This window comes from Cervus canadensis, chromosome 17 (assembly GCF_019320065.1).
Source record: "Cervus canadensis isolate Bull #8, Minnesota chromosome 17, ASM1932006v1, whole genome shotgun sequence".
In the NCBI taxonomy this organism is placed as follows: domain Eukaryota; kingdom Metazoa; phylum Chordata; class Mammalia; order Artiodactyla; family Cervidae; genus Cervus; species Cervus canadensis.
In genome coordinates this window covers 40,753,321-40,780,690 of record NC_057402.1, presented here as the reverse complement: position 1 = coordinate 40,780,690, position 27,370 = coordinate 40,753,321, and the positions used below count along the sequence as shown (strand labels likewise).

The following is a 27,370-nucleotide window of genomic DNA, read 5'->3' as shown; positions in this document are numbered from 1 at the left end:
CAGATGAATGGATACAGAAGACGCGGATACACACAACGCAATATTACTCAGAAATAAAGAGGGATGGATGAGATGATGCCATTTCCAGTTACAGGGAAGAAACTAGAGATGAGCATACTAAGTGAACTACATGAGACAGGGAAAGACAGGTGTCATAGGATTTCATGTCTGGTGGAACCTAAAAATGAATTCAAATGAACTTTTTACAAGAGAATCATCGAGGCTGATTCTCTTAAAAAAGAAACTTAAAAAAGAGACTTAAAAAAGAAACTTAGGGTTACCAAAGAAGAAAGTTGAAGGGGGCAGAGAGCAATTAGCTGGTTCAGATTAATATATATAACATTAAAAAAAAATCGTGCTGAAGGGTCTTAATAGTCACAGGTCTGACAGGGCTGTAAACGACACCCACTCTCAAGAAATGTCTTGGGGTAAATCATCGGAAAAGAATTCCAAACAGGGCCAACTTTCAGGAAAGCAGATTCAAGAGGTAAATTGTACTCACAAGGTGTAAAATAACAAAAGTACATGGAAACATACTTCACATCAGTAATTATTAAATCAATGCCAATTAAAACTACAATGAAGTATCACCTCACACTGGTCACAATGGCCATCATGGAAAAGATCTGCAAAGAATAAATACTGCAGAGAAAGTACAAAAAAGGGAATCCTCCCACCATCTTGGTGGGAATGTAAATGGTGAATGAAGACACTATTGAAAACAGCAAGAGTTTCCTTGAATACTAAACATACAGGTATCATATGATCCTGAAATCCAGGTTTAGTTCTGGAGAAATTCATCAGTCAAAGTAACATGTGCACCCCAACTTTCAGGGTAGCACTATTTACAACAGCCAAGACATAGAATCCACCGAAATGTCCACTGACAGAAAAATGAAAACTATGTGGTATATCTGTACACTTGAATACTACTCAGTCATTAAACAGGATGAAATAATAATATTGGCAGCAGCATGGATGGACTGAGAAATTTTCATACCAAGTGAAGTAAGTCAGAGAAAAAGAAAAACATCCTAAGATATTATGTACGAGTGGAATCTATAAATACATACCAATGAACTAATGTACAAAACAGAAATGGACTCACAGATTGTGAAAACCAAATTCTGATTATCTAAAGAAAGTTAAAAGGGAGGGATAAATAAAGAGTTTTGATTAATATATAAAGACTAATGTTTATCAAATTGATAATCTAGTAAGACCTACTGAATAGAGAAGGGAACTCTATTGAAAAGACTGTAATAGCCTATATAAGGGGAAAAAATGGAAAAAGAATAGATATACTTCTATATAAAATCGAATCAAGTTCCTATACACCTAAAACCAATGAAACAATGGAAATCAACTCTAGTACAATATAAAATAAAAATTAAATTACAAAGTAAACTATCTGAGTTTGGTGAAGGGGAAATCAGATCGTAGTGACACTATGAATTACACATGTGATATGCTATGATATTAATATGACACCTCCAAAGGTTTTCACTCAGCAGAACACATAGCAGCAACCCGCTAAGGTGCCTGACCTCATATGAATGCAACAAAATGAAGAAAAATGACCACAGGTTAATCAGGGCAACACCCTCAATTCAGATGTTGGGAATCTCAGAGGGGACAAGACACACTGCAGGTAAAGAGCAGATATGTGGTCTCCAGGTACCGGATCCTGACCCATGTGGATGGCGTGAGACCCACACAATCCCCAGACCCTGCACCTGGTCCCAGGACACCAGGTCTCTGCTGGTTGGGCCCCTAAGGTGAAAACAAGTGGGCTCCTGTAACCTCCTGGGATGGTGTAAAGTAGTGTAGAGTCAGTCTCCTCTCCCCACACTGTCCCATAGAAGTCCTCCTCTTTTCCCTTTGGTTCTCTGTGATATTAACTGTTTTTACAGCTGTCATGATAATGTTGAACACACTACCTTGTTTCTGGCAGGCTCGGTCCTTTCTTGTTCCACTGAGGTGTTGAGAAGACAAACACGAGGTGCAGGGCTGGGAGACGAGGGGTAAGCCTGGTCTCTGCTGAGAAGGGACGGCCGATTGGAAGGAGATCACAGCAGCAACCTCACCTGCTGCCCATTGACTTTTTGCTTGATCCGTGTGCCCTGCAATCAATTCACCAGGTAAACCTACCTCCCCACCATGCTCATCCTGGTGAATTGGAGTAATTACCAGGTAGACACCTGAGGAAGCTCCAGGAGCCCCAGGGAGGGTGAACCTTGCAGGGGTAAAGAGGCAAACAGGCACAGGCCTGTATAAAGTGAATACTGTGAAGCATGAATTCCTAAACACCAGTGAAGCTCTCATGTATTCTTCCTTTTTCTTAGTTGTCTGTGTGTGGTCTCCCAATACATATAATCCTGACCCATGCAGATGGAATGAGAGTCACACAGTGCCTAGTCCCCCAACCTGGGGTCACACATCCCCTTGGTTAGGACACCATGGCTGTGGTCAGCAGGCCCCTAATGTGTAAACAAGCCAGGTCTCTGGGTCCTCCTGGGACCCTAGAAAGAAGTGTAGGGACGGTCTCCTCTCCCCTCAATTGTCCCTGAGAAGTCAGGCCCCTCCTGTTTTCACTTTCATTCTGTGTGATTTTTTTGCTGCTTTGAAAGCTCGTGCTAGACGTGAACACACTACCTCGGTTCTGGCAGGCTCTGTCTTTCTTGTCCTGCTGAGGTGCTGAGAAACACAGGAGAGCTGGGCTGAGAGACGCGGGGCAGCTCTGTTCTCTTTGGAGCAGAGAGTCGACTGGAAGGAGACCACAGCAACAACCTCACCTGCTGCCCATTGACTTTATGCCCGATCCCTGTGCCCTGGAACAAATTCACCAGGTGAACCTGCCTCCCTACTCAACTTAAATGTGCTGGAAAATTGGAGTAATTACCAGGTAGCCCACCTGAGGGGTCGCCAGGAGCCCCAGGGAAGTGAACCTGGCAGGGGACAGACTAGGAGCCCTACCGCAGCACTGACCCCCGGGAGGGCCATGGAACCCCACTCAGAGGAGAGCACGGTTACCCAGAGAAGCCCACCTCAGCCCCAGACCCCAGACATCTGAGCACTGACCTTCAGATGCAGACACGGAGTTTTCCAGGACAGAAGCCAGGCCGGGTCTCTACCCCGGTCTCCATGTCCTAGTGCACAGAGTACAAGTCAGGTCTAAATGGTCTCATCGCAGAAAGTGCACGGTCTTGTCTAAACATCATTAGTGTACACAGGACTTAGAGAGGTCTCAACCTACCACGTAGACAGAATTTGGTCAGGTTCAAACTAGTTTGGGGATGGTCTCCCAGGAGGCACAGGTCACTCACATGCAGAGTCTCTCAGCATTGGACAGGGGGTTCACCCTCGTGTGGGAACTAGGATGTACATTTCTTGAAGAAGAAATCATCACTGGGCTCCATACTTCACCCACATCAGGAAACTGAAAGAATCCTGTCATTAAACATCTCAACCGGCAAAACAATGTTACCAATTTCTCTGGCCACATGATGGTCAGGATCCAGGGGAGATCCAGGAATTTTTCAGAGTACAGCCCAGTTAAAGACAGATAGGAAGTGACCTGATTCCAGCATTCCAGGCTTCCAGCAGGAGGTGACCACACTAAAAGCCTCTGGAAAAGTATATTCTTTATCAGAATAAAAATATACTGTTGAAATTTGCAAGCATACTAATTATTTGCAAACCTAAAATATTCTTAAAAGCTTGGCACCCTAATCATTGCAGTTCTCATTGGTTCCTTTGTATTCAGATTTTCTGGGTAGAAACAAGCCATCATTTCAAATTAGTTTCTTCTAATTCTGTTATTTGTTGTTATATGAATGAAAAGTCACACTTGAAAAAATATATAAGAATTTTTCTGCAAAAAATACTGATTCAAAGAGCCCATAAGCTGCATGTACTTTGCCTTCTAATAGTTTCATTTTTCTCCCTGAAGAAACCTGAACAAATAGGCCTCCTGATTTTGTTAAAACTTATTTATTTTTTAATTGAAGGATAATTGCTTTACAGAATTTCATTGTTTTCTGTCAACTATCAACATGAATCAGCCACAGGTATTCATATGTCCCCTCCCTCTTGAGCCTCCCTCCTCCCTCCTCCCCATCCCTCTCCTCTAGGTTGTTACAAAGACCCTGTTTGCGTTCCCTGAATCATACATAGCAAATTCCCATTGGCTATGTTTTACATATGGTACTGTAAGTTTCCATGTTACGCTCTTCATACATCTCACCCCTGATATTTTTGCTTCTCTGTTCAAACTGAGCTAAAATGAAATTGATATTCCTATCAACAATTAAGAGTTTTTCAGTTTTGAGATGTCATACCAGGGTAATAGGAACTGGAGAAAATGGAATGCTCCTACGCTACTGGTAGGCAAACCACGTCGTTAAAATAAACTTCTGGGTATTGGTTCAAGTACGTGCCAGAATATTGTCTGAAGTGTTAGTCGCTTAGTTGTGTCTGACTCTTTGTGACCCCCATGGACTGTAGCCCTCCAGGCTCATCTGTCCATGGGATTCTCCAAGCAGGAATCTTGGAGTGGGTAGCCATTCCCTTCTCCAGGGGATCTTCCAGATTCAGAGATTAAGCCCAGGTCTCCTGCATTCCAGGCAGATTCTTTACCATCTGAACCACTGGAGAAGCCCAGAATATTGTACAGACCCCAATTAAAACTCTAAAATTTTCACTGGCAGGGTCACCGCCTTTGGGCATAAGGATGTCCTGCAGCCTTCTGGCAATTCCCCACAGCAGCAACCTTAAAGGTTTTGCTTCTGAATACTTAATATTCACAAAAATTGCTGGGCTATAAATGACACTTGATATCAAGAAGTCTCCAGAGCTAAAGAATAAAAGATGCAAAAAAAGGTCAAACTATCAGAAGAAAATACTAAGAGGTAAATATAGTCCACAAGTTTTTCTTAAGAAAGCACAGGAAAAGGTTCTCAGGTGAATAATTAGACACAGGACAATCAAAATGAAAACAACGTATGGCCATAGAGAAGTCCAAAAGATCACTCTCAAAAATTCTAGAGACAAAGAACCCAAGAGTTGGGTGAAGAAAAACGACCCTTAGATAGTGCCAATGAATGTTTATTGGTAATTGTTGCTAGGAGGACATACATAGATGTGCATTTTTAACGGCTGAGACAGACGGACCCTATAATCTGGCAGTCTAACTGCTGAGAGCGTATGTGGAGAAAATCAGATTTTAGAAAACTTGTGCACACAAGCACACACTGCAGCAGTTCACAAAATAGCCCAGATATGGAAGTAAGCAAATGTACATGAACAGATGAACGGATAAAGAAAAAGGAATACATGCATGCAAAGAAATATGGTCCTGACTTAAAAAAATGAGATAATGTCAACTGCAGGGACACAGATAAATCTAGAGGTAATATCACTAGGTAAAGTCAGATGGAGAGAGAGAATTCTTATATCATGTACAGGTGGGAAATAGGTACTCATTGCATGCGTGCATGCTAAGGCATCTTCAGTACTATGAGCTTATTGACACGTGAAATAAACAGTCTTAGGCAATAAATTTATGGTCACCCATGGGGGATGGTGGGAAAAAAGGCATAAATTAGGAGGGAGGAAATAACTCACACCCACAAATACATAAAAAATAAGTGATCAACATGGGCCTACTTGAGAAAGTGTGTTGGACTAAACACACTGTAATAACCTACATGATAAAAAAAAAAAACCCAAAAGATGAATAGATACAGAAATAAGTATAACTGAACAAGATTTTGTACACCTATAACATAACTTTGTAAGTCATTTTTACTCCAATTAAAAATACATACTATTAGGGGAAACAAAAATATTAAAGAGACACAAGTTTTGGGTGGCTTCTTCTCACGTATTCCACTCTAGTTTACAACTGGGCTCTAAGACTACAACTCGGGCCTTGGATCCCACAGTAACAAAACTTGGGCCTGAAGGTGTTCCTCTGCCTTGTGTCCATTTTTCAAAACAGCAATCTAAAAATACTGCTCTAAGTTACTTCATATTCACAAGCAGTGCTGGGATCTAAATGATACATGACCTTAAAAAAATTTTCCAGGGAATCCCATCAAAACAAGTTCAAAGTTCGCAGACTTTCAAGAAAAATACTCTCAACTGTAAATTCTTGTCCCACTGTTTTAAAAAATACCCAAGTTGCTGAACATCATGATCTATGAAAGATGTGTGTGAGTCAAGAGCATAATGAGGGGTCACTCTGCACCAGTGTGAAAGGCCATCATGAACATTCTACAGAGAAGAAACAGTGAAAATACAGAGACTAGGGAGCCCTAGCACCATTTATGGTGCTTGTAGCAGGTATAAGATAAAAACAGTATAGAGGTGAGAATGGAACTGCCTTAAAAAATAAAAATAAAGCTACTATAAGATCCTGCAGAAGCACTCCAAGGAATATTTGAGAAGACAACATTTTGAAACCCACATGCAACCAAGTTTGCACTGGACTACACTTTACAACAGCCAAAAAAATGGAAATAAATATATTGTAAATGGGGAGATAAATGGATAAAGAAAAAGAGACCCATGTACACTATGGAACATGACTCTGCCAGAAGAAAAGGAAATAATGTAGTTGTCAGGAACACTGAGTTTGCTCAGACTCATGTCCGCTGAGTCAGTGATGCTATCTAACCATCTCTTCAACAGTCGCCCCCTTCTCCTTTCGCCTTTGATATTTCCCAGCATCAGGGTCTTTTCCAATGAGTCGGCTCTTCACATCAGGTGGCCAAAGTAATGGAGCTTCAGCTTCAGCAACAGTTCTTCCAACGAATGTTCAGGTTTGATCTCCTTGCTGTCCAGGGGACTCTCAAGAGTCTTCTCCAGAACCACAATTCAAAAACATCAGTTCTTCAGTGCTCTGCCTTCTTTATTGTCTAGTTCTCACAACTGTACATGACTACTGGAAAGACCATAGCCTTAACTATACAGAGCTTTGTTGGCAAAATGATGTCTTTGTTTTTTAACACACTGTCTAGGTTTGTCATCGCTTTCCTGCCAAGAAGCAATAGTCTTCTAATTTCATGGCTGCAGTCACCATCCACAGAGATTTCAGAGCCCAACAAGAGGAAATCTGTCACTGCTTCCACCTTTTCCCCTTCTATTTGCCATGAAGTGATGGGAGTGGATACCATGGTCTTAGTGTTTTTAATGTCTCTGCTTTTTTTTTTCCATTTATTTTTATTAGTTGGAGGCTAATTACTTTACAATATTGTAGTGGTTTTTGGTAGAGAGGGAGGTCTTAGTGTTTTTAATGTTGAGTTTTAAGCCGACTTTTTCACTGTCATCCTTTGCCCTCATCAGGAGGGTCTTTAGTTCCTCTTCGCTTCCTGCCATTAGAGTGGTATCATCCACATATCTGAAGTTGTTGAAATTTCTCCCGGCAATCTTGATTTCAGCTTATAACTCATCCAGCCTGGCATTTCTCATGATGTGCTCTGCATATAAGTTAAATAAACAGGGTGACAACAAAAACAGCCTTGTCATAGTCCTTCTCAGTCCTGAACCAGTCAGTTGTTACATACAAGGTACTAACTGTTGGCTCTTGACCTGCATACAGGTTTCTCTGTATGTGGAGACAGGTAAGATGGTCTGGTATTCCCATCTCTTTAATAAGAGTTTTCTGCAGTTTGTTGTGATCCACACAGTCAAAGGCTTTAGCATAGTCAATGAAACATAAGTAGACGTTTTTCTGGAATTCCCTTGCTTTCTCTATGATCCAGTGAATGTTGGCAATTTGATCTCTAGTTCCTCTGCCTTTTCTAAATCCAGCTTGAATATCTGGAAGTTCTTCACATAATGCTAAGGCCTAGTTTGGAGGGTTTTGAGCATAACCTTACTAGCATGGGAGATGAGTACAACTGTCTGGTGGTTTTTGAACATTCTTTAGTACTGACCTTCTTGGGGACTGGGATGAGGATTGACCTTTTCCAGTCCTGTGGCCACTGCTGGGTTTTCCAAACTTGCTGACATTCTGAGTGCAGTACTTTAATAGCATCTTTTAGGATTTTAAATAACTCTGCTGGAATTTCATCCCCTCCACTAAGCTTTGTTGGCTAAAAATAAAGTGCTTCCTAAGGCCCACTCGACTTCACAATCCAGGATGACTGGCTCTGACTTCACACTCTAGGATGACTGGCTCCTAGGGTACATCCTAAGGATGTAGTGAGAGACTACATCATTGTGGTTATCAGGGGTCATTAAGATCTTTTTTGTACAGTTCTTCAGTATGTTCTTTCTATCTCTTCTTGATCTCTTCTGCTTCTATTAGGTCATTATCACTTCTGTCCTTTACTGTGCCCATCTTTGGATGAAATATTCCTTTGCTATTTCCAATTTTCTATGTCTACTGACTAAAAAAAATCACCTATCTATGTACCCACTAGATTAGGCACCAAGTTTGCCACAAAACTTCCTGTTTATAATCCAGCACTAGCCCCCAAAATAAAGAGCTTGTGAGGATGCACTGCTACAGAGGAACAAAAATTCTGAGGTCAACACTTTTTATCCTTAAACAGTTTGCTCTAAAAACATTCTCTGTAACATCCTTAGGAAGCAGTTTGTCCCAAATACATGGCCATGTGGCTGTCAGGTGTCCTCTATGCCTCCATCCTGCCCCCCTTTCCACTCAACAGACTCACTGTACTCAACCCCATTTCAGAACAGGAATAATTTATTTCTATGAATATGACTTTAATAATATTCCATTAGTATTCAGTAGTCAAAGTTTTCTCCAAATCAAGAAAAAAGAATCCAACATAATCAGCAAAGATTTTGTGTGTGTATATATGTATATACACATATATAATTTAAAAAATCTCCGTAATTTAGTTCTGTGACAGAAGCAGTGAAGGACTCGATGTTGAAGCACCCTGTGATAAGGCTTTTTCAGGGTGATCAGTTTCTTGTGAATTATTCATCAGGCTTGCTCCAATTCCACAAGGACTCCACCACAGTCACTAGGATGGAGAAAGATCACTGGTTTTCCATGTGCTCCTATTTTGGCCTCTTCACTTAAAATACGAATCTTTTTTTCTTTCAAATCCATCACAGCCACATTTATATTATCCACCTTGAGAAAAGGAAATAAACAAGAACACATTTGAGATCATAAAAATACCAAACTACAGTATCATAAGACGTAGAAGAAACTTTGCAAACATGTGTCTAACTCCTCTGCCTTTGGGCAGAACCGTTCTTTAACCATCACAAAAATAAGAGTTTGCTAAATTTTCCTAGGTGAGCAACCACAGTGCTTAAGCATTTTCTCTATTAGTAAACATTTCTCCTTAGGACCTAAATGATGTCTGCTTTACTTCATAGCATGTTCTTGTTGCAGCACTATTGATGATTCTTCACAAGTTATTTTTCCTAAGAGTCTTGGCTTCTTCATTTACAAGAGAGAGATGAGGCCCACCATACATATAGCTAAGAGTTCAAAATGAGGTAACAGATGAGAAGCTTCGAGCACAGTTTATAGAAGGTACTCAACAGATATGAGTGCCTCCCTGATCTCCAAACCTCCCATCTGCCAAACTGTCTGATTATTACTTTTATTTTGGCCATGCAGTATGACATGTGGGATCTTACTCCCATGACCAGGGATAAAACTTGCGCCCCTTGCACTGAAAGTGTGCATTCTTAACCATTGGACTACCAAGGAAATCACTGGTTATTACTTTTGAGATCAGAACTTCATATACATGAAAATCCCTATTAAACTGTCACCAGAATATCTTTCACCATTCTTGAAAAATCCAGACATGTATAATTTTGCAACTCTCTTCTAAGCCATTTCTATTTTCTTCATATTTATTGGTAGTCTAGAAAGGAGCAAATGTGTTTCTAAATACTTGATGGAAGAGTGATTTTTCTCATTTCTGAAGGCTTCTCAGATGGTGTTAGTATAAAGAACCCACCTGCCAATGCAGGAGACATAAGAGACACAATTTGATCCTTGCATCAGGAAGATCCCCTGGAGGAGGACATGGCAACCTACTCCAGCATTCTTGCCTGGAGAATGTCATGGACAGAGGAACCTGGCGGGCTACAGTCCATAGGGTCACAAAGAGTCAGACACAATTGAGTGACTTAACACGTACCTGTCTTAGAAAGTCATCCTCCTAGACTGGGAACCCAGTAAGTAGATAGAAAGGGATAGTAAGAACCCCTGCATTCTGAGGCAGTCCTACATCACCCTGGAGTTTAATGATCTAATAGCTTCACAAACAATTAAAAAAAAATTACAAAACCCCAGAGAGAACAACATCCATGTATCCAAATATAGACTTAACAAATGTTCACATTTATACAACCTTATTTTCAAAAAGCCAAGGATTACATACTGCCTTTTAAAACTGGTTGAACAACGGATGAGGATGCCAAATGTTACTAAAAATAAACTATAATCTCTTCAAACAGAGTACATTCTTTCTGAACACAAGTGCTCGGTGGAGGATACGCAGTAGGTTCTCTAATACGTTTGCAATGTGAACTGAATAAATACTTGTGTTCATGCTGGAATCCAACCTCCCTCTTTCCTGGACTGAAAATGAAGCCTAACTATTAATTATGTCATTTTTTAAATCAAGAGACCTATCCTACCAAAATAATGTAAATTGAAGCATAATTAATACTGCTGATATTCCAAAAGCAGTTTTCAGAACATGAACATTTATGGATAAAGCCTCTCTAAAGAGACTGTTCTTGCCTAACATTTTTTTCCCCAGAAACTGTTAGCAGATGCAACTGAGAAGATGTGAGAAATCAGTCAGTAACTAAAAATGTATTGCCTTTGTAATAAGGGTCAAGTTATTAAAATTTTAAAGATAGAAAATAATTATAATACTTAGCATGTATATGGAAATTCTTACTTTATAAAGTCTTGTCACTTGCTTCTTCTAATTGCTTTGTGACAAGGAAAACAGTGTATTCCTACTGCACAGAAGGTGCACATGATCAGTAAATACCACAGCAAAAATGCAAATCTGTTTTGGCCAACTTCAGTGGATAGTGACAGTTAAATCCAAACTTCAGTGAGACATATTTTCATTATGATTTGCAGTTTTCTAGAGGGAAAGAGACTATATCTATAGATCCATCTTTGAAGAGGACCAATATTACTATGATTTTTCTGGTAGTCATGTACAGATATGAGAGTTGGACCATAAAGAAGGCTGAGTGCTGAAGAACTGATGCTTTCGAACTTGGATGCTAGAAAAGACTCTTGAGAGTCCCATGGACTGCAAGGAGATCAAACCAAATCAAAAGGAGAAATTTAAAAAACATAAAAGACATTTTAAAAGAGAAATTTACAACACCAAGGATTAAAGTAACTAAATACCTCAATGCAGACATGGTGCATCCCTCCAGCCTTGTTTTTCTTTAGGAATCCTGCAATTGGACTGTCACTTCCCAGTGGGTGCAGCAGCTCCATCTTGGTGTTTCCCAGGTTGACAAAAACGACGGACACTCCATGCTCTGGAAGAGGGACCGGCTCACCCACCTCGGCCCCCAGAACATTTTTATAAAATGCTCTGGCCTTTTCCAAGTCTGGCACTGCGATTGCAACATGGTTGAGTCGACCCAGGTTCCATACAGGGCCAGCCCCTGGATGTGAGGACAGCGACGCGCAAGTTCTCACTGTTGACACTGGAGTCCAAAGTCTGGGTAAAAGCCCTGAAAAATTGAACTGCCATTAACATCCCTCTTTTGAAAATTGATATCTAAAATTAATTTTTTAAAATACATGTAAAAATTATTTACTCATTCTTTTTAATTAGGGAAATTAAATCAGAGGAGATAAATGAAAAACGTACATCAGAATTATTCATCCTGCTCTGAAATAACTGTCTGGAATTAAAAGACTAATTCTAAACTTTTTATTCGCTGTTGCTTTGTTTTTGGCTGTACCATGCGGCTTTTGGGATCTTAGTTCCCTAACCGGGGGCTGAACCCACACTCTTGGCAGTGAAAGCACAGAGTCCTAACCACTGGACCACCAGGGAATTCCCTTCTGTGCTTTTTAGATTCAGGACAAAGGGTGACATTTTTCATAAGAATTTATATTTACCATTAACACTTAAACGAAAGCTGCATATCACAAAGAATCATTTGTTACTCTCTGTATTTCATAAAGGATAAGTTTGAATGTGACAGTGAAATGACATGCATTTAATGATGACAGCAAGGAATTTTCTTCTCTACCTACAACCAATTTTTTTGTCTTACATTCTGTAGTAAGTTAGTAAAAGTCATAACTTTACGCACCTTTTAATGTGTACTTTATGTGGATGATTATCAACTAAAGAAAATATCTCATTAGGGGAAAAAACAGGCCAAGATCAAGAGGGTACTTAAATCTATGAGAACTTTCTCTGAGTGAGTTTAATTGTTCTTTTAATAATTTTGAAAGACTAGAAGCAGAAATGCCTCTAAATGTGAAGAAACTTTGCATCTGGAAACAGAAGCAGCCTGCAATGTGTTCTCTCCAAAACACTGGACTTTAAGAGCTGGACTCCCCCCCAGAATGAAAATCACAAATAAGTATGAGGTCTAAATATAACCTTGCAAAACTACATCACTTAATAAACAAGTATGAAATAGCAAGTTGAAGAACATGTGTTTTATTTTTATTTATTAGGCTGTGCCAGGTGTTAGTTGTGGCATGTGGGACATTTCGTAATTGCAGTATGTGGGATCTAGTTCCCAGACCAGGGTTCAAACCTGGGCCCTTTGCATTGGGAGCTTGGAGTCTTAGCCACTGGACCACCAGGGAAATCCCAAGAACACATATTTTACACAAAGCGTTGTTAGTTTTTAATGAAAAACACTTTAAATAGTACCTAGTATCACAGAGCTTCAGCTAAGCTAAAATTATTATTAATTTCCCTTTACTAAAGTTTTTTGATTAACAGGAAAATTAAAGCAGCACCATTTGATTTGCTTGAGGACTGTAGGGTCTTCCTTGTTGGGAAGGCAGTCTCCTCAGCCGCAGCGGGCGGGGCCTGGAATGCTTCACCAGGTGACACAGAGCTCACAGCCTGAGTCACTCTTAGCACCGTGTGGGGCCTCTCCCTCACCCAGGATCAGTGACTGCTCCTTTGTCTCTGCTTAAAGCCTGACTGTCACACCTGTCCTCCGCAGGGGTGGGACAAGGCTCCTTGTACTGCGGCACTGTGGCAAAGGGGAGCGTGTACAGGCAATGTGTCCCGCCCTAGCTACAGGGAGACAGACCTGCTGGCCGTGGGGGACAGACACCCACTACCGACGTCATCTTGCTCTGTGTCTTCTCCATGCACTGTCCCAACTGGTGCTCGTGTTCTCCTTGGCGACCCCAGTTCTTTGGAGTATCTTTCAATGTATCACCATGAAATTCAATTGTGCTCCAAGCCAGTACACACATAAAGATACCATTTAAAGCAAATTTCATAAAAAGAATACCTAATCCTTACTAGATGGGATGTGTTCTAATCTTTTCTCTTCTATTTTATTTTAGTTAAAAAAAAAAATACTGGTCCTACCCACTAAATATCTACCTTGCTAGTTTCTTGTAAAAATTAGGTATTTGATGTCAAAAATATACTACTACAGTGCAAGACATATATAACTGGCAATCAATAAATTTGGCCATTCTTATTGTTAATGACACACAGTGACTGCTGGTTCAGTGGCAAGCAGGGTTCTGTGGAGACCAAGAAGCCATATGAAGGGCACAGTGAATTTTAAAAATGCTAACAACCAAGAAAATCATCAGTCAGACTGCAGAAACGGCCCAGTCTCGACGCCTTCTCCACACCGCTGGGATCTTTCACCTGTGGAGGACAGATCCCATGGTGTAACAACTCGTTGATTTGACCTTTCTCCCAATAAAGACCTACAGGTTATCTTAACATTAGAGTTACGCAACAATACTACCACACAATCTTGCCTAAGCAAACTGTGATCACCAATTCTGAAACAGGAGGGCACCGTGAGGTGGTCCAGCTCTGCCTATTAGTTTTGATGGCCATAAATTAAGAGAGAATAGTCATAGTTCAAGGGAGTACTTTAATAATCTTCCCACTTAGAGGGAAAAAAAAAACTGGTCTGATTTTCTTCCAGGTCACAATGAGTGGCAAAGCTGGGTCTCAAGTCCAGGTCTGTTTGACAACAAAGTTGATGTTGTTCAACCACGATGTTTAATTTTCCCATTCTACTAACATTATATACCATTTTTTTAGCTGAGCTGTGTGGCATGTGGGATGCTAGTTCCCCAACTAGGGATCAAAATCATGCCCCCTGCATTGGGAGCATGAAGATTTAACCACTGGACCACCAGGCAAGTCCTTCTTCACCATTCTTTGATTCTCAGTTTTTAATATCTTTAGGGTAAAGCCTATGAATAATATCTATTTTCTAAGAAATAGCTTTCTAAGAGATGAGATGACTGTTTTGTGAGTATTTTTTCATGTATATATCACCTCTTTAAACTGATCCAGGGCTGAGACAGTTACAACTATTACGGTGCACTTTGTATAGGGCTCATCACTTAGATTTGATGACTAGCAATGATAGATGTATAAGACATTTTGTGACTATAAGAAAGACTATGTTGTTGTTGTTTAGACGCTAAGTAAGTCATGTCTGACTCTTTGCAACACCATAGACTGTAGCCCGCCAGGGTCCTCTGTCCATGGAATTCTCCAGGCAAGAATACTGGAGTGGGTTGCTCTTTCCTTCTCCAGGGGATCTTCCCAACCCAGGGATCGAACCTGTGTCTCCTGCTTGGCAGGCAGATTCTTCACCACTGAGCCACCTGGGAGCAAAAAACAGTGATCAATAAAGTACTTGTTCAGTTAGAGACAGGACTTTAAAGGACTTCAACTGTAAGTTTCAAGACAGCATTTTCTAGGAGAGAAACCTAACATTATTTAGGGTTCATGCCCTTGAACACTTTTTGAAGGTGCTCAGCTTAAGTACTTTTTGTCACGAATGTTCAGGAGTAACTCTTGAGATATCACCACTTGGCAACTCGTTCCTATCAGGGAATTTCAGATTAAGAGAAATGGTTACCCCCTGATGAAGAATGAAGAGGGAAAAAAAAAAAGAGGAGAAAGTAGATGAACTGGTATGTCAGAGAACTTGAGGGGTTTTGTTTCTTTTTTAATGGTGGTATAGAGGACTCAAGGAACCTTCCACATCCGTCTGCTGCTTTCTTCCCTGGCTTTATACAAGATCATGAATATCTTAGGACACGTGGGAAGAAGACACACACCTTCCATATTCTTTACACAACTGACCTTCCAGAGTGGGCCGGGAGTTCAGCCTGCGTTTTCAGCGCTTCTTCTGGTTCCTCCCCCGTCTCTCACTGTCCCTTTGCCATTCACTACATTTGCGTCTGGCTCGGCCTGGCTGCCCCTTAGCTGGACGACCCCGCCTCTGGGGCCACATAGAGAATTGCTGAACGTCAGACGCAAACACAGAAGGAAATCCGCAGGCTAACCCGAGGCGTCCCTGGGAACCTCTACAGGCGCTGACAGCAGCCAAGGAACGCGCCTCGGGGGCAGACCGCAGCAGACCCAGGTGTGCTGACCACACGCGGCCTCTTTGCGCCCCCGCCTCCCTTCCCTTGAGCCCCACCCCTCGGACAGCCCCGATCCCGGAGTATTCACCTACGGCGCTCGCGGCCGCCACCTTCAGCACTCGTGCCATCTTGGGAAGCATCTGCTAATTTCAGACTTGCAGTTCCGTGGGAGGGGCGACTGTGCGGCAGGGGGCGGGACAACCGTGTTAGGGGCGGTGCGAGAGGCCTAAAGGGCGGAGCAAACGAGGCTAGGGGCGGGGCAAGAGCCCGGAGGGGCGGGACAGACGAGGCTCAGAGCCGAACAAAATCTCCGGGGTCTGACGAGTGTGCTGCGTTTTTGTGTGTGCGGGGGGGCGGGCCCTCTGTTTTACAGCACAACGTTGAAGTCACCGAGTGCATCTAAAGCAGAAACTTAAAAGGAGGACGCGACACCTCCTGTGGGCCCCTCAGGAATACAAAACAAAGTTTGGAGAAATTTCATCCAGCTGACCAAAGGCGACTTTCGGTTTCCAGGCCCGCGCCCCAGCCCTGCGCAAAACCGGTTAAAGTTCTCGGGCCGTCATTGGCTGAAGCTGGAGATGGATCCGGAACCTGTGCGCCGCGGAACCTTAGTTTCCTGGCTTCAGTCGCGCGGGGGCGAATCTTTGCGGCGCGGTTTCCGGGCGGTGGCTCACTTCCTTTGCATGCGGCGCTGTGTCCGGAGTGGCAGTAAGCCATGGCCCCGCCAGCCTGGCGCCGGCGGACCCTGGAGCGGTGCCTGAGGGAGGTCGGTAAGGCCACCGACAGGCCAGAGTGCTTCCTCACGTAAGTGCCCAGATCCCGGGCTCTGGGGCGGCGTAGGACTCGCGTGGGCGCGGGCTGCGGGCTCCGGGCAGGTTCCAGATTAGGGGAAGGGGAGAGCTCTTTTCCTTACGCTTCAGGTAGTTTGCGCTCCCCTGGCCTGTCACACTTCTTTAGATAGTTAAGAGCTATGTTCTGTGGGTCTCTCAGTTCTGTGCTGCTGGACTCAAACTAACCTGGGTTTTTACAGTTTCGAGGTCTTCATGCCCTCATCCTTCACACAGACGCACCGGGTGGCGTGCTCTTGCTCTCATCTGTTCCCAGAGCACCCAGTGCTTACTTACTCATCATCAGGCTTTATTGAAAGTACTCATTGCTTATCTGTCCACCCCACGACTGAACCTCTTGAAAATTAGGATTGTCTTTAATCTCCCTTCCCAGCACGAGCTCTTGGTGTTTTTGTTCGAAGACTATATAGAGATCTTGTATTTCAAGCCCGACCTTTCCCTTGAGCTCCAGGCTCACAGCCAACTACAGCCGTACACTCAGCATCTTAGATTCAGTCTGTCCAAAATGAACTGTTGCTCTGTTTGCTTCTCTGCCCTCCCTGAGATCCTTTCCCCATTCTCTCCACCTGCCTTCCCTATCACATTGTATCTTTACAGTTTTTCAGACGCAAACCAAGCCACTTCCTCAGTGTCTTCCCTTTTCTCCACTACATCCAGTTCATTAGCAAATCCTGTCAGTTACATCTCCAAACCATATTCCGAATTTGACTATTTCTCACCATTTCCGCAGCTCTGATCCCAGCACAGTTGTGCATCCTTTGCCTGCATCAGCCTCCTAATCCCCTTCATTTCATTCCTTCTCCTTGGCAGGCCATCTCTCCAAGCATAAGTCAGGTCATTTTGCTTCTCTGCTTTAAAATCTTTAATTTTTTAAAAAAGATTTTAAAATATTTGTACTGTTTCATTTATTTACTTTCAATATTTCCTGATTTATTTGGCTGCACCGCGTCTTAGTTGCAGCACTAGGGATCTTTAGTTGCTACATGTGAATTCTTAGTTGCAGCAGGTCAGGGATCAGTTCCCTGACCAGGGATCAAACCCAGGCCCTGTACATTGGAAGTGTGGAGTCTTAGCTGGTGGACCACCAGGGAAGTACCCAAAACCTTCACTTATGAAAATAACAGCCTCTTATCTCTGAGGCCTGCATGATCTGGCTCCCACCCATCTCTCTAACCTTCCTTTCTGCCTCCTTCACCACACTCAAGCCAAGCTGGCCTTTCTGCTTCTCAGATTCACCAGCCTCATTTATGTCTTAGGAAATTTATTCTTGCTATTTCTTCTGCCTGAAATATGTGTCTCCAGATTTTTGTCAGACTGTCATCTTACAGATGGGTATCAGCTCAGATGTCACAGCTATTCTGTGACCACTCTTGCCACAGCAGGTGGTGACTGTGGACTGACTGAGTGGAGTGGCCTGTGATATAGCAGAGTTGAGAATTTAAGGCTAAGATACACTCCATGCATGCTCAGTCGTGTCTGACTCTTGTGACTCTATGGACTGTAACCCGCCAGGCTTCTCTGTCCATGGGACTCCAGGCAAGAATGCTGGAGTGGGTTGCCATTTCCTCATCCAGAAGATTCACTCTTTATCTCTAGGCAGAGAGGTCTGTAGTGGGTTCCCTGCCTGAAATCTAGCAGATTCAGAGATACTGGGTTGTCACCTTTTATATACTAATGCAATTCTTGGGCAAGACAGTACACTCTTGGGGGCCAGAATCTATTCTTTTTTTTTTTTTTCTGTTTATTGTACTTTATTATTTTCCACTTAAAGTCATACAAATCATAAGATGATACTAGGAAATATATATGATCTTCTTTGCAAATGCCTTATGCTGAAAGGGAGATTTTTTTTTTTTTTTTAAATTTTTTTATTAGTTGGAGGCTAATTACTTCACAACATTTCAGTGGGTTTTGTCATACATTGATATGAATCAGCCATAGATTTACACGTATTCCCCATCCCATCCCCCCTCCCACCTCCCTCTCCACCCGATTCCTCTGGGTCTTCCTAGTGCACCAGGCCAGAGCACTTGTCTCATGCATCCCACCTGGGCTGGTGATCTGTTTCACCATAGATAGTATACATGCTGTTCTTTTGAAACATCCCACCCTCACCTTCTCCCACAGAGTTCAAAAGTCTGTTCTGTATTTGCTTTTTAATATGCTACCCAGGTTGGTCACAACTTTCCTTCCAAGGAATAAGCGTGTTTTAATTTCATGGCTGCAGTCACCATCTGCAGTGATTTTGGAGCCCTCCAAAATAAAGTTTGACACTGTTTCCACTGTCTCCCCACCTATTTCCCATGAGATGATGGGAGCAGATGCCATAATCTTAGTTTTCTGAATGTTAAGCTTTAAGCCAACTTTTTACAAATATGTAATAACAGTACTTCTAAGTTGTGAGGAACTTAAAACTTTGTTAGACAATAATCTCATTCAATTTTGATGTTTTGTATACCACTTCTCAACCATAACATGTTCAAAACTGAATTTCAGTTTCATCTTACTCCTAACATTTCCATTTATAGTATTCCCTTCCTCTCTTGACAACAATTCATCCTCTGGTCACTCTCAACAAAATTATTGATGTTATCCTTATTGTCTTCCATCAAGAAATCCTGTTGGATTTATCTTGAAAGTATTCCTGAATTCTGTCACTTTTGTTGCAACCACTCTGATTTGAGGTACTCTTAGCTCTTATTTGGTTTAAAGAAATAGTCTTCTAATTGATCTCTCACATTCTTCCCTTACTTTTCTTAAGTCTATTCTGAAAACAGTATTAAAATTCATCATACTACACTTAATCTTCTCAAAATTGTGTAATAACTTCCTACTCCACTCACACTGAAAATTAATATTCTTATAATGGCCTCTTAGAAGACTTTACACAATCTGATTCCCCTTGGGTCTGTGACTTTTTCTCCCACTTGTCTTTCCTTCACTTATTTCATTTCACTTATGTTAATGAATAGATCAGATCATACAAAAATTCAAGGAAACAGAAGCCTTAAATAAATTACTAGACCAGAGGATTTAATAAAAATGTAAATAACATCCCATTCAAACGAAGCAGGACATACATTCTTCTCAAATGCGTAAGGAACTTTCTTAAGGATAGACCGCATATTGAGACAGAAAACAAATCTTGATACATTTAAGAAGATTGAAATCATATCAAGCATATTTCTGATCACAATGTATGAGACTAGAAATCAACTACAGGAATAAAGCTGGAAAAAAAAATACAAATATGTGAAAGCTAAACTCATGCTACTGAACAACTATTGGGTCAATGAAGAAATTACAGGAGACATGAAAAGTTACCTAAAGACAAATGAAAATACAGCATACCAAAATCTATAGGATACAGCAAAAGAAGAACTGAGAGGGAAGCTTAAAGGAATACAAGCCTACTTCAAGAAACAAGAAAAATTTCAAATAAATACCTAAAGGAACTAGAACAATAAGAATAAATAAAGCCCAAAGGGAATAGTAAAAATCAGACTGGAAATAAATAAAAGACAGACTAAGAAGGCAATATAAAAAAAAAATCAATGAAGCTAAGAACTAGTTCTTTGAAAAGACATACAAAATTGACAAACCTCTAGCTAGACTAATAAAGAAAAAAGAGAAATTTCTAATAAATTAAAGAGGATAAATAACAATGGATACCACAGAAATACAGCAGAATGGAGAAATTAGAAGAAATGAACAAATTCTTAGAATATTACAACATTCTAAGAAAGAATCATGAAGAAACACAAAACCTAAATAGACTGATCACTATTGAGATTGAAACAACAAGAAAACCAAAAGATCTCAACAAACAAAAGCCCAGGACAGAAGTCTTCATAGATGAATTTTACCAAACATTCATTTCATTTCAGTTCAGTTCAGTTGCTCAGTCGTGTTCAACTCTTTGCGACCCCATGAACCACAGCATGCCAGGCCTCCCTGTCCATCACCAACTCCTGGAGTTTACTCAAACTCATGCCCATTGAGTCGGTGATGTCATCCAGTCATCTCATCCTCTGTCATCCCCTTCTCTTCCTGACCTCAATCTTTCCCATGATCAGGGTCTTTTCCAATGAGTCAACTCTTGGCATGAGGTGGCCAAAGTACTGAAGTTTCAGCTTCAGCATCAGTCCTTCCAATGAACACCCAGGACTGATCTTTAGGATGGACTGGTTGGATCTCCTTGCAGTCCAAGGGACTCTCAAGAGTCTTTTCCAACACCACACTTCAAAAGCATCAATTTTTCGGTGCTCAGCTTTCTTCACAGTCCAACTCTCACATCCATACGTGGCCACTGGAAAAACCGTAGCCTTGACCAGACGGACATTTGTTGGCAAAGTAATGTCTCTGCTTTTTAATATGCTATCTAGGTAGGTCATAATTTTCCTTCCAAGGAGTAAGCATCTTTTATTTTCTTGGCTGCAGTCACCATCTGCAGTGATTTTGGAGCCCCCCCCCAAAATAAAGTCTGACACTGTTTCTACTGTCTCCCCATCTATTTCCCATGAGGTGATGGGACCAGATGCCATGATCTTAGTTTTCTGAATGTTGAGCTTTAAGCCAACTTTTTCACTCTCCTCTTTCACTTTCATCAAGAGGCTTTTTAGTTCCTCTCCCCTTTCTGCCATAAGGGTGGTGTCATCTGCATATCTGAGGTTATTGATATTTCTCCCGGCAATCTTGATTCCAGCTTGTGCTTCTTCCAGCCTAGTGTTTCTCATGATGTACTCTGCGCATAAGTTAAATAAGCAGGGTGACAATATACAACCTTGAAGTACTTCTTTTCCTATTTGGAACCAGACTGTTGTTCCACGTCCAGTTCTAACTGTTGTTTCCTGACATTCAGAGAAGATTTAAAATATATTCTTCTCAAGCCAATGCGAAAAACTGAATAGAAAGGAGCACTTCTTAACTTATCTATGAGGCTAACATCACCCTGACATCAAAACCGAACAAAGAAAGCACAAACACACAAAAGAAAATTAAAAGCTAATATCTTTGATAAAGTATTAGTGAACCAAATACAATGATATATTAAAAGATTGCTGCAACATGATCAAGCAGAATTTATTCCAGGGATGCAGGAATCATTTAACAACCACAAATCAATCATTGTGATGCATTACATTAATAAACTGAAGGATGAAAATCATTTGATAATCTCAACACGTGAAGAAAAAACATTTGACAAGATTCAGCTCCCATTTAGAATAAAATTTCTCAATAAAGTGAGTATGGAAGTAACCACATACCCTGACATAATAGATATCATTTATGACAAACCCACAACTAACATCACATTCAATAGTAAAAAGCTGAAAATATTCCATCTAAAGTCATGAACAAGATAAGAATATCAGTTTTCACTATTCTTATTTAGCATAGTATTGGAAGTCCTAGCCAGAGCAAATAAGCAAGGAAAAGAAATAAAAGGAGTCCAAATTGGAAAGGAAGAAGTGAAAGTGTCACCATTTGCAGATGAAATAGTTAAATATATAGAAAACCCTAAAAACCTCACCAAAACCTATTAGAAATAATAAACAAATACAATACTGTTTCAGGATGCAAAATTAACATACACAAATATCTTCCATTTCTTTGCACTAACAATGAGCTAACATAAAGAGAAATAAGAAAAAAATTACAATTGTAACAAAAAGAATAAAATGCCAAGGAATAAATCTATTCAAGGAAATGAAAGATCTATAAGCTGAGAACTATAAGACATTGCTGAAAGACATTGAAGATACAAGTAAATGGAAAGATATTCATGAATATCTCATAATCATGAATTGAGACTTCCCAGGAGGCACTAGTGGTAAAGAATCTGCATGCCAATGCAAGAGACTTTTTCACTCTCCTCTTTCACTTTCATCAAGAGGCTTTTTAGTTCCTCTTCACTTTCTGCCAGGAGGGTGGTGTCATCTGCATATGTGAGGTTATTGATATTTCTCCTGGCAATGGAATATTACTCAGCCATAAAAAGATGAAATCTTAATATTTGTTATAACATGGATGGACCTTCTTCTGATTTAAGAAGACTTCATGCATATGTGGAATTAAACAAACAAACCAAAATAAATGAACCAAGGAAAAACAAACACATAGATATAGAGAACACAGTAGTGGTTACCAGAGGGGTAGATTGAGGGGGGATCTAAAGGGCCAAAGGCTTCCAAAGGCTTCACTTTATGGTGACAGATGGAATTAAATTTGTGGTATTAAACACACTGTGAAGTATGCAGAAGTAGAAATATAATGCTGTACACATGAAATGTATAATGTTATAAACTGATGCTACATCAACAAAAATAAGTCTAAAAAATAAAATGGTAAGGCTTCTAAGGGGAAAAAAGATAGAACAATGTCTTGGAAATTTGGGAATTAAAAAAAAACTATTATATATCACATGGTAGTAATAAACATACAAAATATAGGTAATTAGGCTTCAACCAAAGTTAAAACTAGTGCTCATCAAGCTACACATTTAAGAAAATGAATAAGCAAGCCACAGACTGGGAGAACATAACTGCATAATAATAACTGACCCAGAACTTGCAGCTGGAATATATACTTTCAAGAATTCCTTCAACTCAATCATAAAAGACAAGCCACCATATATATATATTTAAATAAGTCAAATATTGAAATAGACGTTCAGTAAAGGAATATCTACAAATGACCAATAATCCCCTGGGAAAATATTTACAGCATTAGTTTTCAGGTAAATGCAAATAAAACCACAATGAGAGCATTATCAAAACACGAGAATAACAAAAATTAAAAGGACTGACCACCTCAAAATTAGCAAGGATGTCACATAACTGAAGTGAGGGAGATGAGAGGATGTAAAGCCTCTTGATGAAAGTGAAAGAGGAGAGTGAAAAAGTTGGCTTAAAGCTTAACATTCAGAAAACTAAGATCATGGCATCTGGTCCCGACACCTCATGGGAAATAGATGGAGACAGTGGAAACAGTGTCAGACTTTATTTTTGGGGGCTCCAAAATCACTGCAGATGGTGACTGCAGCCATGAAATTAAAAGACGCTTACTCCTTGGAAGGAAAGTGATGACCAACCTAGTTAGCATATTAAAAAGCAGAGACATTACTTTGCCAACAAAGGTCCGCCTGGTCAAGGCTATGGTTTTTCCCGTGGTCATGTATGGATGTGAGAATTGGACTGTGAAGAAAGCTGAGCATCGAAAAATTAATGTTTTTGAACTGTGGTGTTGGAGAAGACTCTTGAGAGTCCCTTGGACTGCAAGGAGATCCAACCAGTCCATCCTAGAGGAGATCAGTCCTGGGTGTTCACTGGAAGAACTGATGCTGAAGCTGAAACTCCAATACTTTGGCCACCTCATGTGAAGAGTTGACTCATTGGAAAAGACCCTGATGCTGGGAGGGATTAGGGGCAGGAGAAGAAGGGGACGACAGAGGATGAGATAGCTGGATGTCATCACCGACTCAATGGATATGAGTCTGAGTAAACTCCAGGAGTTGGTGATGGACAGGGAGGCCTGGCGTGCTGGGATTCATGGGGTCGCAAAGAGTCGGACACCACTGAGCAACTGAACTGAACTGAGTCATTTTGGAAGAGTTCTGATAGTGTCTTACAAAGCTAAAGTTCTTAGTACATTATGACTCAGCAATTTTATTCCTAGTTGTTAACACATGAGGCTGAAAACATATGTCCAGTGAATGATAAATCTAAGAATGTCCATAAAGATATATCTCTGAATGTCCAAGCTTGTTTATAATAGCCCCAAACTGAATATAGTTCAACAAAAAGAATAGAAAAACAAGCCATGGACATTCATACATTGAAATGCAATTGGGATACTATTCACATTAAAGCAATGAATGACTTACTGATACACTCAGAAACATAAATTAACATAAATAGAATAATGTGTGTATACTAAATAAAGGGAGAGAAGTGTATGTGACTCTAGGATGGAGTAAGGGACTGACTGCACCGGGAGATGAAGAATTTTTGTAGATCTGGAGTGATGGTGATGTTCTATATACTGACAGGGACTTGGATTACGTGGATGTATTTATCAAAACTCATCAAGTGGTATACTAAAGATTTGTGCATTATACAGTACATGAATTTTACCTCAAGTAAAAAGTTAAGTTGAAATTTACAACCCATCAAAAAGTAAAGAAGATAAGTTGTTGGAAAGATAGTGGATATTGGGTAGTATGTGAAGAAGCCAATATAGGAAAATGTTTTTATTTTTATCATTTTATTATATATATATTTTTTTCTTTTTTACCACATCACATGGCACGTGGGGTCTTTATTCCCTGACCAGGGATTGAACCCATGCCCCTGAAATGAAAGCTCAGGGTCTTAACCATTGGACCACCAGGAACTCCTAGGGAAATATTAAATGTAGTATTTGCATGGTAGCTATTTGGATGTTCAAGGTATAAGTATTTCATTTTTCCTTTATGTTTGAAAATTTTCATAATAAAGAGACTTTGCTGCTAAATCCTAGATAAAATGACTCTAGAGTGGGATTGTAGATATGAAAAGCAGCATTTTGTATGTGTTTGTATGATTTTATATACTGCATCCCAGAGAAAATTTGTTTTTAATTGTTGATAATGTAATGTAATGGCCTGGATGGATTTTCTGTATCTTGTCACACAACACAACAGACAATAACATAAGTTTGATCCAACATGAATTTTGAGGCATATACCATAACATTTTATCTCCGATTGCTGTTTGAGTATCTTAAGCAAAATTATGTTGGTCACGGATTTCTATAACAGGAGTTATATCACAAAAAGCCTTTTGAGATATTCAGGAGGAAAGATTATTTATCTGCTTTATTTTAAATTAAAAACCAATCATTATTTAACTATGTTCCTCAGACATATTTTTCTTAAAATCATTTCTTATTTTCAACAAAATATAGCACCGTATTTCAACACAAGGAAAGTATGGGAACTGAACAAAGTCTTGTGATTCCATTTAATTTACTTAATTCCACCTTGGAATTAAATGAAAATATGTATCTTCTAATTTGAGGGAAAAAGCCTAGCACAAAGAAACCAAATAAGAAAAAAAAAAAAAAAATCAGAAAGGGTGTTCTACAAAGTGGAGATTTCTCCCCCACCTTTTAAGCCACATTTTTTTTACTTAAAAAAGAAATCTCCAGGAAAGAACATGAATGAATCTAAAGACCAATGGAATCTCATAATTATGGGGATGAAATATACTACTTGTCAATATGGACTAATAAAAAAGAGTTTCATTTTGTCATGAAAAGATACGAGGATTTTATAAAAACTTACCAGAAGTATTCCAGTTCCCGAGAGAGGCTAGGAAGAAACTCATGAGCCTGGTTCAGACAGAGGCCTCAGTGTCTTGGGGTCAGGACAGGACAAGCCATGTCCATTAATAAACATTTCCCTGAACTCAGCCAGGACATGAAAACGCAGGCGTGTCTGGGTAGCACTTCATTAAGCAAAGTTTAGTAATCTGCTAGCTGAAGTTTGATTAGGATTTGTCCAAGGATTTGTATCTCCCCTATATCAAGGGGGGAAGAAAAGAAAAACTCTCTGAAGTAACAAAAAGGAAACAGGCAGGATATAGTGTGTATGCAATTCAGTTATTTACTTTTTCTCTCACACCCTTCTGCAAATACCACTGCATATATAGCTCTGAGCAGGAAGAGACGGCCCTCAGCTGACAGGAACTAGAGGTTCAGCAGGTGGTTTATAGGAGTGACATGTCTGAACACAGGTCAATTTCTATAGCCTTCTTTACTGATAAGCCAGGCTGAACAAATATGAGCGTGGCAAACAATTAACTTGACAACCACCGTTTATCATAGGACTTTGCAGCTAGTTGTCAGCTTGTCTTGGTTTTTATTGTCACATTTAAAGTAGCCCTTTGCTGTTTACTTCACCAGGAAGTCTCATTTTTTAATTTTCCCTTACTCATTATACACACACACACACACACACACACACACACACACACACACACACATATATATTTGCCTTAAAAACATTCATGAAGAAATTAATTAAAGAGTAAAAGTAACACTTCTGGAAATACTTCAGCAATTTTAAATGTTCCCACACTGAGGCCTTTGAATGAAGGAATTTGTTATAACGAGTTGCTACATTCATATGTCCAGTGCATGAGAGTCTGTGATCTTTCCCAGAACACCAGATATACCACACTGATGTCTGAAAAAGCAGGAGACACATGAAGCCCTCTCACAGACCATATTCCATGCGTTTCTAATTCAGTCTCTTCACTCTTCAACAATACTTCCATGACCTAAGTCCCCAGAAAATTAGGAGCGGAGGTGTCTTCCTCAAGCTGATAAAAGGCATAAAAACCTAAAGCAATCATTGGAGGTGAAATACTGAATGCTTTTCTCCCAAGGCAATCCAGCCAGTTTAGACATACTGGAAAGACATGCCCTTCATAACACTTCCACATAGGAATTTCCTTCTTTTGCTCGCGCTTTCCAGCATCAAGTGACATACTACTTCTGGAAGTAGCTCATTCCATTTTTTGAGTTCTGACTGCTAGAAAAGATCAAATTATATTAAATTACATTTCAATTCCCTAAGATTTCTTCCAATGAAGTTTATTTTTTATCCTTTAACATTTCTACTTGTTCTTTGACCTGAAGTAACTGGAATATTTGAGAATAGCTACGATTCCATCTGAGAATTCAGTTTGCTAATTATTTTCCCTGCTTTTGCTCTCTGTCATCAATTCAAATCCCCTTCAGAATAATGGTTGTGTTCATTTAAATCACTTTTAGTTTGTCAAGCTTCTATCTAGGAAGTGTGGTGTCTGGATGTTTTGTATCTACAGGGTTTTGGCTCTACACAGAGTAGAACAGGAATACAGCCTCTGCA

At 40.2% G+C, this 27,370-nt stretch overlaps 2 protein-coding genes across 3 annotated transcripts in view; one reads left to right on the top strand and one right to left on the bottom strand.

Annotated features, from left to right (window-relative positions):
- Positions 1-8,698: 8,698 nt before the first annotated feature.
- MCEE (methylmalonyl-CoA epimerase) lies at positions 8,699-15,792 on the bottom strand. Of its 2 annotated transcripts, XM_043434513.1 has the most exons (4): positions 15,696-15,786; positions 15,299-15,462; positions 11,387-11,721; positions 8,699-9,115 (listed from the first exon to the last, which is right to left on the bottom strand). In XM_043434513.1, the coding sequence occupies exons 2-4, from the start codon at positions 15,303-15,305 to the stop codon at positions 8,963-8,965; spliced, it is 495 nt and encodes a 164-aa protein (XP_043290448.1). In that variant the 5' UTR covers positions 15,306-15,462; positions 15,696-15,786; the 3' UTR covers positions 8,699-8,962. The 2 variants fall into 2 exon arrangements, with proteins under 2 accessions (XP_043290448.1, XP_043290447.1); XM_043434512.1 differs by lacking the exon at positions 15,299-15,462 and having other exon boundaries at positions 15,696-15,792.
- A 154-nt stretch (positions 15,793-15,946) lies between these two features.
- MPHOSPH10 (M-phase phosphoprotein 10) overlaps positions 15,947-27,370 on the top strand; it is a 21,934-nt gene continuing 10,510 nt past the window's right edge. The window contains exon 1 of the mRNA XM_043434310.1: positions 15,947-16,411. Within this exon, the coding sequence (XP_043290245.1) occupies positions 16,323-16,411 (89 nt within the window). The 5' untranslated portion in view covers positions 15,947-16,322. The remainder of the gene's footprint in view (positions 16,412-27,370) is intronic.